General features: G+C 42.9%; 1 protein-coding gene across 3 annotated transcripts in view; it reads left to right on the forward strand.

Annotated features, from left to right (window-relative positions):
• Positions 1–13929, forward strand: part of dennd1a (DENN/MADD domain containing 1A) — a 514736-nt gene that overhangs the window by 432583 nt on the left and 68224 nt on the right. For all 3 annotated transcript variants that reach the window (XM_078426383.1, XM_078426382.1, XM_078426384.1), the window contains 4 exons: positions 1196–1236; positions 5464–5535; positions 7824–7880; positions 10665–10796. In XM_078426383.1, coding sequence (XP_078282509.1) covers positions 1196–1236; positions 5464–5535; positions 7824–7880; positions 10665–10796 — 302 coding nt within the window. The remainder of the gene's footprint in view (positions 1–1195; positions 1237–5463; positions 5536–7823; positions 7881–10664; positions 10797–13929) is intronic.

Below are 13929 nucleotides of genomic sequence, written 5' to 3' on the forward strand. Positions count from 1 at the left end.
GAGTTCAAGTTCCACTACGGCAGCTGGGGAATGTAAATTCAGTTAATGAAATGAGCATGGAATAAAAAGCGAGCATCAGTAATGATGGCCATGAAACTACTAGATTGTCTTAAAAAAATCGGAGCATCTGCTTCATTTCTATCTTTCAGGGCCAGGAAATCTGCCACATTTGCCCTGTTTGGACTATAAGTGTCTCCGAACCCATGCAATGCAGTTGATTCCTAACTACCCCCTGAAATGCCCCTTCAAGCCACACGATTTTAAGGGGTAAATAAGGATAGACCACGAATCCCGACCTTGGGAGGTGACCGAATTTAAAAACTGATGGGTTTGCAGGCACGTCGAACAATAATGCATACGTGTCAGAGAGTCACAGTTGCAAAGGAAAGGGGGAAAGAAACAAAAAAGAATCGAAACAGGTTCAAGTGGACTGACACAATATTTTTCATTCTGTCTTTTTTTGTTCATCTATCATTTTTTATTCTTGTTATCTCCTTGTCTCTCTGTGTCTAAATCTGGATCTTCCCATCCACACTGTTAGAGTGCTTTCACAGAAGGGAGCTCAGCACTGCCTTCTCAAGGGCAATCAGTGATAACAACATAAATGCTGGAAATGCCTAGATCCTATGAAGGAAATAGGTAGACAAATTTTGCTAACATAGTCATGCAAATAAGTAAATATAGGGGCATTGCAATGAGTTTACATTGGATTAATCGAGTAATATCTGCCGGGTTGCAGAAAGGTTTCACGTTTCGCATCAGTGGTAAAAACATAGGCAAAAACAGAGTTAGACAATAGGTGAAAAGAACTTGACAAAGAAAATAGGAGGAAAACAAAACAAAATGGAAAATGAGCAGCAAAGATGACGAATGAAAGAATGTAAGAAAATGTGTGATGCAAATTGATAAAGTATAAGAGCTTTATGATATCACTGCCAGTCATGGATATGGATCAAATGCGGGCAAATGAGACTAGCTTAGTTGGGCACCTTGGGCGGTATGGACAAGTTGTACCGAAGGACTTGTTTCCATGCTGCATAACTCTGTGACCCCTGCTTCATACATGGTTGACAAGCTGTATCCATCAGACAATTAAATAAATTTTGCACGTATTCTAGAATAGAATACATTTGACTTGAATGTTGCTGATAATGTAAACTGATTTTCAAGTAACACACCTTTCTGCTTTATAAAGGAAGCAACAAATCCTATCATCAGTGGCTTTTCACCGTGAAGGTGAGTGGAATCTATTATTGCCACTGGAATGATAATGCTCATAAAAGCCTGTTTAAATGGAAGAACTAATCCACGTTGAAATAGTTTGCATGTCAATAAAATGTTTTGGTTTCTGTCTTATAAGCGTTCCTCAAAATGCTGAATGAGAATTATATTTCTTCACTTTGGTTATGAGATGGAGCATTCTAGGATGCAATGTCATCTGGATACAGTGACTGTTTGGATAATTTGATTTTGTTGCGCAACATTGTCCTAGATTCTCCCCGGAGTGTATCACAGTTCTCCATCATCTGCTTCCTTGAGCTGGTTGCTGGAAAGTTCACATGCAGGTGGTTTAGTGGCATCAAGAGGAGTCACTGCAGATGCTGGAATCTAGAGCGGAGGGAATGGGCAGAAGATGTTGCGGGTCAGGATCAGGATCCTTCTTCAGACTGAGTCGAGTGGGCAGCAACTAATAGGTGGATCTAGGTGAGGGAGGTTATTGGCAGATGGGTAGAAATAGTTACAAAGGATAGAAGTGATAATGAAATGTAACACCAGTCCCTACACAGCCAGCACAGTGATGCAGAGGTAGAGTTGCTGCCTGACAGTGCCAGAAACCTGGCCAGAGAATTACGTTTTAGTTATGGAGGCTGATGCGATGAAAGACGAGGACCAAGGGAACTCTATCCTTGTCATCTGTTCATTCTCTCCACACATGCTGCCTGACCCACAGAGATCCTCCAGCACTTTGTTTAGTGAGTTACTATTGATGTTCCTTCCTTACCTGCTTAAAGATACCTGGTCTCTGCTGTGTGGCCTAGATTTGGTTGATGATTGGAGGAGGGGGATCAGGGAGAGTGGGGTGGTGGGTCGAGGTAGAGTGGAGTGAAAACATACGCAAATCTTGTCACAACTGCACTGGACTTCATTGAGACCGCATCTGGAGTCCAGTGTACAGCTGTGATCTCTTCATTTAAGGAGGAAGATACTTGCTGTGGAGACAGTGCAGGGAGGGGCGGCACGGTGGCGCAGCGGTAGAGTTGCTGCCTTATAGCGCTTACATTGCCAGAGACCTAGGTTCAATCCTGGCTGCGGGTGCTGCCTGTATGGAGTTTGTACTTTCTACCTGTGACCACGTCGGTTTTCTCCAAGATTTCTGGTTTCCTCCCACGCTCCAAAGACGTACAGGTTTGTAGGTTAATTGGCTTGGTATAAATGTAAAATTGTCTTTCGTGTGTGTAGGATAGTGTAAATGTGTGGGGATTGCTGGTCGGTGTGGACTCTGTGGGCCAAAGGGGCTGTTTCCTCACTGTATCTATAACATAAACTAAATGAGATATCTGTTAGAATGGTTACAGGTATGAACAGCATGCCTTTTGAGTTAAGGGGCTTTGGAATTTCGATGTGATCCTGAGGAGGCTTAACAGGGCAAATGCTGAGAGAAAGTTTACAGCGGTAAAAGAATTTAAAAAAACCAGAGGGCTACACTCGAGATAAATGGTTACATATTTATTGCTGAGATGAGGAGTTTCTGTTCTCTGTGTCATTTGAATCGTTGGCGTTCCCCTTCACCCCTCACCCCAGAGAACTGTGGATGCTGAGTCACAGTTTTCAAGGCTGAGACGGTGAGGTATACCCACCTAGAGGACCAAGGGTGATGAGGAGCAGGCAGATAAAACGGAGGCAACAATCAATTCAGCCGTGATGTTTTTGAATGGTCGAAGGACTGGAGGGACATAATGGCCGACTCCTTGCTCTTATTCCTTGTGTTACCGCAATAGAAAAACGCCCCCATGACATTGGGGAATTGCAGCATTCATCTTCCATTCTGTGGTCTTCAGCAGCAACATCCACATACCGATCCCTGTCTGTCATTTGGAACTCATCTGGTTCATTGCCTCCTGAATACGTTTTTGTGCTTATTTCCAATAAAAAATTTTTTTCGAGATTTCACAGTCTTGTGGCACACTCAGCTGACTTTAGTAATAATGTCCTGTTGCCTCAAAACAAGACTTAATTAAAATACATTGACCCTGCTGCATTATGGAATAACACGGTCAGTGGTTCTGTTCATCAGAATGCAATGGGAAATGAATAAGTTCTTTATTTTCTCCAAAGCACCTGAACAAAAGGACTGGAATAACACACATTGAGACTGAAATAACAGATGTGAAGATATTTCGAGCTCTCAGCTCACGTGACACAAGTTGGAAAGCGCTGTTGCTGGTTTTGTAGAGGGTTTGAATGAAGAAAACAATAGATAAAATAACGCATAAAATTTCTGTAGTCTCTCCACTCAAAACGATCTGAAATTTCTCACGCACATTCGAAAGTTGGGGAATTCCAACACACATTGTGTCAGGTGAGGGAGAAGTATTCGTAGGAGATTTCTAGTAACTGTCCGCAATCTGGACCTGCACAAAATATAACCGTGTCATTCAGAAAGGCATCAGAGGTGGGCTGTACAATGGTTTGTCACATCTTGTGGGCAGAGTTGGTTCTAGCCTATTCATATGGTCTGGTTATACTGCTTGAAACCGTACAAGCTAAATGGGGCCTTGGCATTAGGCTCAAGGATGGTTTTGGTCAGCAAGATCGGTTAAGCGAATCTGGAAGGGAATATTTGAGTCAATGGGGAATGCAAGGCATACGAGGTCCCACTCGGCAAAATCCAAGGTCAGCGAATCTGAGAATGCATTCGGAAGCCATTCAAGCAGAAAATATCCATTGAAATTCCATCATGGCTTCAGGAAATCCTTCCAGATCCTAGAAAAATATTTCTCCAGATCTTTATCCAGTTGTCATAATTTTTTTCTTCTATTTCCTGAGCAATTCATCGGTGGAGGTAGTTTTTCCTCATTTATTCTCACAATAAATTTCCCAATATATCCTGTTTTAAGGAGAGCTGTCCCAACTTCTAGCCCCACATAATGGGTCTCTCCTCCTGCTATCCTGGCATGTCTCCTCCGCCGACTGACATTCTCAGTTTGATTTTTGTATCATGTTTCACAGCTTCACGATGAAAGTGTTCAGGATTGTGTCACCCTTTGAGAGCATGAGTCAGACTTTAGGTTCAGCAAAGTTCTCATTTCTTTTAATCCTTTCTCCCTGTGATACTGTTCTTTCCAGAAGTAAAAAGAGAAAAAATGCTGGAAACATTCTGCGGATAAGGCAGCAGTTAGAAGTAAAACTGCTCGGTTTTCTGGTTGAAGGCACTTCATCAGAACTGTAATAATCCTCTGACAGAGAGACTTCTATCTGAAACGTTCCCTCTGTGTGTCTTCCCACAGATGTTGCCTGAGCTAGAGTTATACAGCGTAGAAACAGGCCCTTCGGCCAAATTTGCCCACACCGACCAACATGTCCCACCTGCCTGCTTTTGTCCCATATCCCTCCAAACCTGCCCTATCCATGTACCTGTCTAATTGTTTGTTAAACGCTGCGATAGTCCCTGCCTCAACTACCTCCCATGGCAGCTCGTTCCTATACCCACCATGGTGAGCTGCTGAGTGGTCCCAGCATTTGCTATTTATATTTAAGATTTCCTGCATCTGCAGTTTAAAAAAAAAAAATTACTTTCCTATCATATCATATCATATCATATCATATATATACAGCCGGAAACAGGCCTTTTCAGCCCACCAAGTCCGTGCCGCCCAGCGATCCCCGCACATTAACACTATCCTACACCCACTAGGGACAATTTTTACATTTACCCAGCCAATTAACCTACATACCTGTACGTCTTTGGAGTGTGGGAGGAAACCGAAGATCTCGGAGAAAACCCACGCAGGTCACGGGGAGAACGTACAAACTCCTTACAGTGCAGCACCCGTAGTCAGGATCGAACCTGAGTCTCCGGCGCTGCATTCGCTGTAAAGCAGCAACTCTACCGCTGCGCTTCCTGTTTTTCTTCTGTAATAGTACTTAAGAAAATTGATATTTGTTCAGCTAAGTTCAAGTGATAAATTGTTTTTTTTCCCAGTTTTTGAAAGTAATGCAGTTTTGCAGAGCAACCAGGCTGCTGATTGTATGATGTTGCCTCTGGATGTGTATCGATTAGTCTTTGAATTTGCCACCATCCCAAATCCCAAGGTGTTACTGAGAATTCACTGCTTTAAATAAATGAAAGCTATGATTCTTGTCTGAATATTGTGAGAATATATTTGCTACATTCATGGTTTTGTGATGTATTAGATATTTCTGGCATGCAAATAAATAATAAAATCGTTTATCTATTCACAGAAAGGAAGTGGGGCGATCATCAACACAATGAAGACCAAGGCAAACCCGGCAATGAAGACTGTGTACAAGTTTGTAAGTAAATGGTTATGGTCTTTGTTTATGTTAATTTACTGAAACTGGTTTATGAAAATCCTAGGAAAATGTGGAGGCTGAAATTCACTGAAATGTATCGTCTCAGAGTATCTGTCTCCAGTATTTGCATAGTTAAGTATTAGTGAGTGGACATTACAAAATTCAACAGCAGCATCTACAAAGGTTAGCCGTGGAGACATACAGCACGGAAACAGGCCCTTCGGCCCAACTCATCCATGCCAACCAAGATGCCCCACTAGTCCCATTTGGTCTATATAATCACTCTAAATCTTTCCTATCCATGTATCTGTCCAAATGTTCATTGAGTCACAAGTAAACTGTGACTTTTCCAGTTACAAGCAGAATTAGTTTGCAAAGGCTATTTGTTAGGTTTTCAAATCTCAGGGGTCTTTCTCCTCCTCTTCCAAGGCTATGTGAATTATGCCCACCTTCCAAATCTATGAGAAGAGAAATGAGAACGAGCAACAAGTATGAACTCATGATGTCTGAGGAGTCTTTCTATTGGAGTAGAAATGTCAAGTGGAGATTTAATATAGTCATGAAAGGTTTTGCTAAGGTGAATGACAAATACTTGTTTCTGTAGTTTAGGAACCAATGAAGGAGCCAATGCCACTTATTCCACCCCAATGTCAAATGTTCCACCTAATTCCATTCAAATACCAGCCAACTGCCCCTCCCCCCCCCCTTTCCTGCATCTACCTCTCACTTGCTAGGATTTTTCCTGCCCTACCTTTCTTTTCCACCTTGCTCTCCCCCTGATCAGTCTGAAGAAGGATCCTAACCTAAAGTGTATCTGTCCATTTCCTCCGCAGATGCTGCCTGACCCACTGAGTTCCTCCAGCATTTGCGTTTTACTCAATGATCAGAGATCGCTCAAATTAAGCGGTTGGAGAAAGCCTAAGAAAATATGTTGTACATCTGAGGTTGATGGGGTTCAGGCCATGGCATTGTTAAGAGAAAAAAGAATAGATAAATGTTGGAAGCAGAGAGTACAATATCCTAACAAATAGTCCCAACAAACACCACGGACTGAACAGACTTTACAATCGTTCTGTGAAATTGGGTTGGTATCAGAATTGGTGTCTCGTGGGTGGCCATCTGGGGAAGATATAACAAGGTTTATTCCACGATTTCCCAGAGGAGCTTTCCTGTTCCTACTGGGGCTGATAATCCAGGTGACCTGAGAAGCTGACAAAGGAGTGGTGCCAGTGGAAACAAGATGTAAAAGATCTCCAGGGAAAAGTACTGACCTTGTTTACAAACTCCTCTGCTGAATCTAGTTTTGCCACTGCACCAAGTGATCCAGATTATTAGAGAATATACAAAAAGGAGGGCAGGAGTAATAAGCCCCTAGAACCATTGTGTAAGCTGGCATTGCACCGAATGTGTTTATCACTAGACAGTTGAGAATGTGTTTATCACTAGACAGTTGAGAATGTGTTTATCACTAGACAGTTGAGAATCATTATAAGGATATTATGAACATCACTGGCCATTTGCATTGTGAATTAGCTTAGGAACAGCTTTTCCATATTTCAATCTTCAATGTTTCCAGTTATACTTTGACATATTTCCAGCCCATAACCTAAGCCTTTGCATTGTAGTGCGTTCTAAGGTTTAGAGTTTTCTTTTGCAGAATATTTATTTCATGTTTACTTCTCCACCTTTAGTTTAGTTTAGAGATACAGCGGAAACAGGCCCTTTTTGCCCACCAAGTCTGCGCTGACCAGAGATCCCCGCACACGAACACTATCCTACGCACTTGGGACAATTTACAAATTTAGCAAGCCAATTAACCTACAAACCTGTGCGTCTTTGGAGTGTGGGAGGAAACCGGAGAAAACCCATGCAGGTCACAATGAGAACATACAAACTCTGTACAGACAGCACCCAGAGTCAGGATTGAACCTGGCTCTCTGTCAATGTAAGGCTACTGTGCCACCTGATTCACTTTGCTTTTGCAAGATATTTTGGACCAACCTAACAGAGACTGCATCAATAATGTAGAAATATCTGTCCATTTCATTTCAGCCGTGTCAAAATTTCAGCATGTTGTCTCATTTGTAATCAGCGCATAAGTTTCAACTAGTTATTAGCATTCAGAACTCCATAGTCTCCTTTACGAACATTTTGCTCCTTATATTTTCTGTTAATGGGTTGTACCAAAGTAGCAGAAATAGAAATGGCTTAATAGGAAGGCTTGTTGCTTTTGAGGCAGCTGAAATACTATGAGAGGTTTTAACTTGAATTCTCTTCTGCACTTCTAGGCAAAAGATCATGCAAAAATGGGAATAAAAGAGGTGAAAAATCGTTTGAAGCAAAAGGTATTTGATTTATTCTTGGTGCTGCATTAAGTACTAGGCCATTAAATGTATTATCTGATCAATGTGGAACTGTTTGAAGCATTTTTATGACTGCACTTGAAGATGCATTAACGGTGATGATGCTGAGTAGGCTTTTAGAAAAGTCTGGAGAGCTGACGAAAACCTCTCTTAACCCAGAAAGGTTGTATTGTTTCCTTCTGAGCCCAGCCTGATACCGCCTCAGATGGTTAAAGCACAAGTTAGGTATGGAGTGAAGCTTTTCCTTTAATATGCCTCCTTAACCTCAACCTCACTGGAGCATCACCACTCCACTATTCTCTCCATTTCTGTTTGTTCCGCCACTGAACTTTATGGCCAGTTTGAGTGATGGTGCCAATTAGAGGCCAATTAAAATTGCTTTGCATCCTCGTACACTGCTGCTCACTTGTTGAGACGACCCAAACTCATTTCACTCTGGGCCCTTTGTCCCGGTGGGCTTCTCTCAAACCCCAGATCCCAAAGTGTTCGAACCCAGACCCCAAAATGCTGACATTCAACAACATAACACCAGCACCAAGTCTAAAAAGGATGATGTTAAGTCGAATAACCAGTGGCTTTACCAAGGAAAAGTACTGACCTTGTTTACAATTTTTTGGGGAAATTCTTAAATAAATGAAGGAAAATGGCAACAAAGGAATTGATAAGAGAATTCAAAAGTAATTGAGCAAAACTCAATGTGTTGGAGGAACGCAGTGGGTCAGGCAACATCGCTGCTGGGAAATGGACAGACGACGTTTCAGGTCGGGACCCTTCTTCAGATTGGTTGGAATAGGCGGGAGAAATCTGGAAAAGAGAGGTAGGGGTGGGGCAAAGCCTGGCGAGTGATAGCTGGATACAGATTGGTAGATGAATGGAGTGAATGAAAGAGGCTAGAGGTGAAGAGGAGACAAAAGGGGGTCATATAAAGAGAGGAGGTGTGAAATGTAAAGCTAGAGGGAGGAATGTGGATGGAAGGTGGCAGTGGGAGGGGAAAGAGAGAGGAGAAATGAGGGTCATGGGGATGGGAGATGAGTGTAAGATGGAGAGGAAAGGAGCAGGGTGACTGATGGGTGGGAATAGTGGGAGAAATGGGTGCTCATTGGGGGAGGAGGTAACACAGGGAGAGTGGGAGTAGGGGGGAGTTTACCTGAAAATGGGGAGTTTAGTCTTCATGTCGTTTGGTTGTAAGATACCCGAGCGGAAGTCATTGATCTGGTCAGATGAAAACATACTGCTCTGTGATGGAGATAAAGGAGAAATTGAAGGGTAAGATTCTAGAGTTGGAAGATTGGATAATTATTAGGCTTGAGTGTAGGATTTGAACACAACCTTGCAAATGTCAAATTGAGGCTCTGGAGGAGGCAGGAGGCACGAGGAGGAAGTATGCGTGGGGGGGAGGGGGGGGTTATTGGCAGATAATGGCTCAGCATCAGAAACATTTGGAAATAGTGCAGAATAGTTCCACATTGAGGGATTAGTTAATACAGAGAGGTAGTGACAACATAGATCTATTCATAAATTAATCATTAATTTGCCATCTGCCATTAACAGATTTTAAAGTTTGCCCAAATGTATTCTTTCACTTTAATTTCTCACAAAATTTACAAACTTAATCAACAGTTGCTTCCATAGCACAAACAACTTGGATTATTTTCTCTGGATCGCTAGAGATTGAGGGGAGACCTGATAGAAGTATACAAAATTATGAAAGGCCTAGGATTTGGTCAACAGTCAGAACCTTTTTGTTTCCCAGGGTGGAAAATGTCAAAGACCAGAGAGCACAGCTTTGAGGTGAGATGGGCAAAGTTTAAAGGAGGTGTGGACAGCACCTTTTTTTCACACAAAGAGTGGTGGGTGCCTGGAAGGTGCTGGAGGCAGGTGGTGGAGGCAGATACGATAGTGGTGTTTAAGAGACTTTTATTTAGACACATACATATGCAGGGATAGAAGGATTTGGATCATCTGCAAGCAGAGGAGATTTATTTATCTTGGCATCATGTTCGGCACAGACATTGTGGGCTGAAGGGCCTGTATTACAGGAGTAGCTCTGAACCTTTGAATCAAATGGAACTTTTAAATGCAGAGATTAAATCCATAGTAGTTCGGATATATTTAATCAGTCTCGCCCATTTAAAGTGATCTGCTTGATTTTAAAATATGGGCAATTTTGATGACGCTCAGTTTTGAAAGCAACTACTATTCCATATATTTATGAGTAGCTGCACCTGCAGTCTCTGGTGTCACTCCAGCATCTGGAGTCGCAAGTGGCTCCATATATTTATGAACACACTCACCAGTCAGTGAAAATCTCCTTTGTCACACTCCCTTGACCCTGACAAGTACCCTTGACATCCGGGGCAGGTTTTCATCTGTTGTCCTGATGAGGACGAGGTGGGCAAGCACACCTACATTGCAGCTCTCCCTGTGCTAGTGATAACAGTGCAACAGTGATACCTGCAACGTACTTTATTCTCAGTCCAACTTGCTAAAATTGGGTCTGATCCTGCTCTGTACTGTGACCACCTCACTGTTTCTGGATTGCACTGAGAGAAGTAACTCTTTGATTAATGAATTGTTTCTCTCCACTTCACTCTCATAGTTCTTCAGTGTTATGTTGTTTGCCATAGCAATGGATATGTCGCTCATTGATTTATTGGTTTGTACTTTCTAACATCGTACCATGTAGACAGCCGTTCCCTGCAGTGCTCTCCCCTTGGCCTGTGTCACCTGCATACACAAATCACATTTTTTTTCCCTGTCGCGCAGGAGATGGCAGAAAATGGCTATTCAGTGGCTGGAGACAGTGTCCCACACAAAGGTATTGCATCCCCTCTGTCTGAGAAGAAGGAAGGGAGGCAACGAGATGACCGGCGCCCAATAACCATGCACTTTGGCCAGGTATGCAGCTAGATGCTTCATTCTGTGTGCTAAATTAACCTTACTTGGGGGGCTGGTATATCCAGACAGTTGGGCTTCCTTTTTATTGCGTGCTTCTTTTGGATTTTGTTGTTGGAGACTAATTGCACATAAGTGAAGTCATTCCTTTCATGATGTTTCTCTCAAAATTTCTTCATCGTCAAGTCCTCGTTGCTTTTCTTTTGGAATCGTAACAGCGGTTTTATTTGTAACCCAGGCTCTCGCCACGATGTTAAATTATGAACCAGTTGTAATGTAATGGATTTGGGGCATTATCTGACGTTGCTATTTAAATATTGAAGCCGATATTTTTGGGGACGGACAGGCTGTTTTGTGAAATCTTTAAAGATCACATCTTCAAATGGTGCCTCTAAAAACCCAGTTAACAACTGGTGGGAATGCATAGAAAATCATGTTATAAACCAGCTATGATCACAAGCATTGTAATTGAGGTTGGCTGTTATGGCGGGAGTAACGTCATAAATGGAATTTGCAGGTATTTCCGCCTCAATGGCAGGAATAGTCTGTTGCTCATTGTGGGTCAGGAAAGGTTTGTCTTCAAATGTGGCAAAGATATTCCCAGTTTACAGATAGGTACCTAGTTCTAGATTTTGAAAGAATATTTTTTATATTCTTTCATATTTTTCTCACCATGCTTTTGGCCCATCAAGTCTTTTCATCAAGGATCAAAGATTTTGTAGCAATCCCATTCCTCCACTCATTTCCCTGTCACCTACATACTCTTGCATCTCCTATAACTTCTCCTGGTTCTCTGACCACTCATCCATGCTAAGGGAAATTTGCAGCAGCCAATTTAACTGCCAACCAACATATCTTTGGGGCACAAAGTGCACAAAGTGCTGGAGTAACTCAGCGGGCCTGGCAGCATCTGTGGAGGGAATGGCCTAATGGGCCGAATGGCCTAATTCCGCTCCTACCACTGATGATCTACAGTTCACAAGTCAGAAGTGAACTGCAATGGTCTCCACTTAGAGATGGCGACTCTAAGTCCCATATCGGAACTTATGGGGTGACATAAGTCGGGTCGGCATATCAGTCTGAAGAAAGGTCCTGATCCCAAACATCATCTGTCCATTCACACCTCATAAGCTGCCTAACCGGCTGAGTTCCTCCAGCACTAGTGTTTTTGCTCGTTTCCGGCATCTGCGACCTCTTGTGTCTCCATTTTACTGCTCCACTGCAAAATCTCCTCAACGTATGCCTGCTTTGAAATAGGTACTCCACTTCCCTCTAATGAGAGTTCTAGGCGCCCCTCTCTCACTGCACCTTCCCTATGAACTCTGCTGCTGTCCTGCTCTTCGGCCATGTTCTGACCAACACCCGCTACTAGAGGCACGTGTCATTCCTCAACACCCACCATCCCGACCCGTAAGGCTATCTATCCATCCCCTTCACAAATGCTGCCTGGCCTGCTGAGTTCCTCCAATGCTTTGATTTTTGCTCAACATGTCCTCGGGATGTCGGAGGAAGCAGGTTCACTGAGGAGAGATGGAGGGGGTTGCTGGAGAACACACAAGCCATACACAGACAGTGGTTTTAGCAACCAGCCGGTGGTTACTCAAATAAGATATATTCCAGATTTATTAATTAGTTGAATTTATATCCCTCGGCTTTGATGGGACAATTTGAACTTGCTCCCATACCTAACTGCTAAACCATTGTAGTCCTGTACTGGTAATGGAGGGAATTGATGTAATGCTGGTGAATGCAATTGATCGTGTGAATGACTTGGCTTGAATGCTGTTGAGCCTATGTATCGGCGCTACTTGTGTGCGGGCAAGTGGAGACCATTGCAGTTCACTTCTGACTTGTGAACTGTAGATCATCAGTGGTAGGAGCGGAATTAGGCCATTCGGCCCAAAGAAGGGAAGAAGATATACCTTTTTTTGCCTTCCATTACAGTGAGGAGTGTGGGGGAGTCGCTGTGGTGGACGTTCATGTTAAATTAAAAAATATATCTGGGTGTCTTGTTGCTCTTTATCTGTATGACTGTATGGCAATCTGAATTTCACTGCACCTTAATTGGTACATGTGACAATAAACAAACCTTGAACCTTGAAGTCTACTCTGCCATTCAATCATGGCAGATCTATCCATCCCTCCTAACCCCTCTTAAGATGGTGGAAAGTCAAAGGGTGCCCAGCCGCTAACCTCCAGGTCACACGTCAGCCGCGTATCTAGTCCGGTACGTTTCTGGTCTATGGTGGCCCCGAGGATGCCGCTGGCAGAAAATCAAGCAGAGTTGATGCCGTTGACTTTCAAAGGAAGATGACTAAGTGTTCTCCTGTTTGAGACGATAATTACCTGACACCTGCAAGATGCAAATGTTATTTGCCAGGTCTAGTTATGTGGGCACTGACTAGTTCGTTATCTGTGAATTATGCAACTGTGTGTTAAAAATCCATACAGCGCCTGTGTTCGTTCTTGAGCAGTAATTTTCGTTTTATTTTAAAATGGTGCCTCACTTTATACGTGGAAAAAAAAGAGCTGAAAAGCGGGCGGCGGCTGACAAAGTTCTCCTAGGACTGTCGGCAAAATGTGTCGGGTTTGAAAACTACAGTGCTGTAGGTTCAACAGGGACTTCATTCACTCCACATAAAAATAGCTCTCGCAGCAGGAATGTGAAGATTGGTGTGACCTATTATCCAGAAGGAGTTCTAATTGTTGGGGGAGTGTGGAGAGACAGTGGAGCTTCGTGGCCTGAAGTAGATGGTTTAATTTATCTGGGGCAGGCGATTGAAGGCAGCGTCAACAACTATCATTTTAGCCAAGCCATTAGCATCGTTTCTCATAATCAGCAGTCGATGCTTATCCAGTATTTTCACCTTTTATTCCAGACTTCCAATGTTTGCATGTTTTTGCTTTCAAATGATTGCGCATTGTTAGTTCCCAGCCAAGCTGTGATGTGGGGTACGACAAGGCTAACAGTGAATGTTGTTGGATCACACTGGAGGAAACTTTCACTCAGCAATGTGACGAAGAATTCATCTCCGAACATGGGAACTCTTTGGCGGCCAGCACACCTTTAGGCTGTAGTTAATTAAATACCTAACATTGCATTACATTTAACATTGAATTCCCCAATTTTAAGTAA

Source organism: Rhinoraja longicauda, chromosome 31, assembly GCF_053455715.1.
Source record: "Rhinoraja longicauda isolate Sanriku21f chromosome 31, sRhiLon1.1, whole genome shotgun sequence".
NCBI classification, from domain to species: Eukaryota; Metazoa; Chordata; class Chondrichthyes; order Rajiformes; family Arhynchobatidae; genus Rhinoraja; species Rhinoraja longicauda.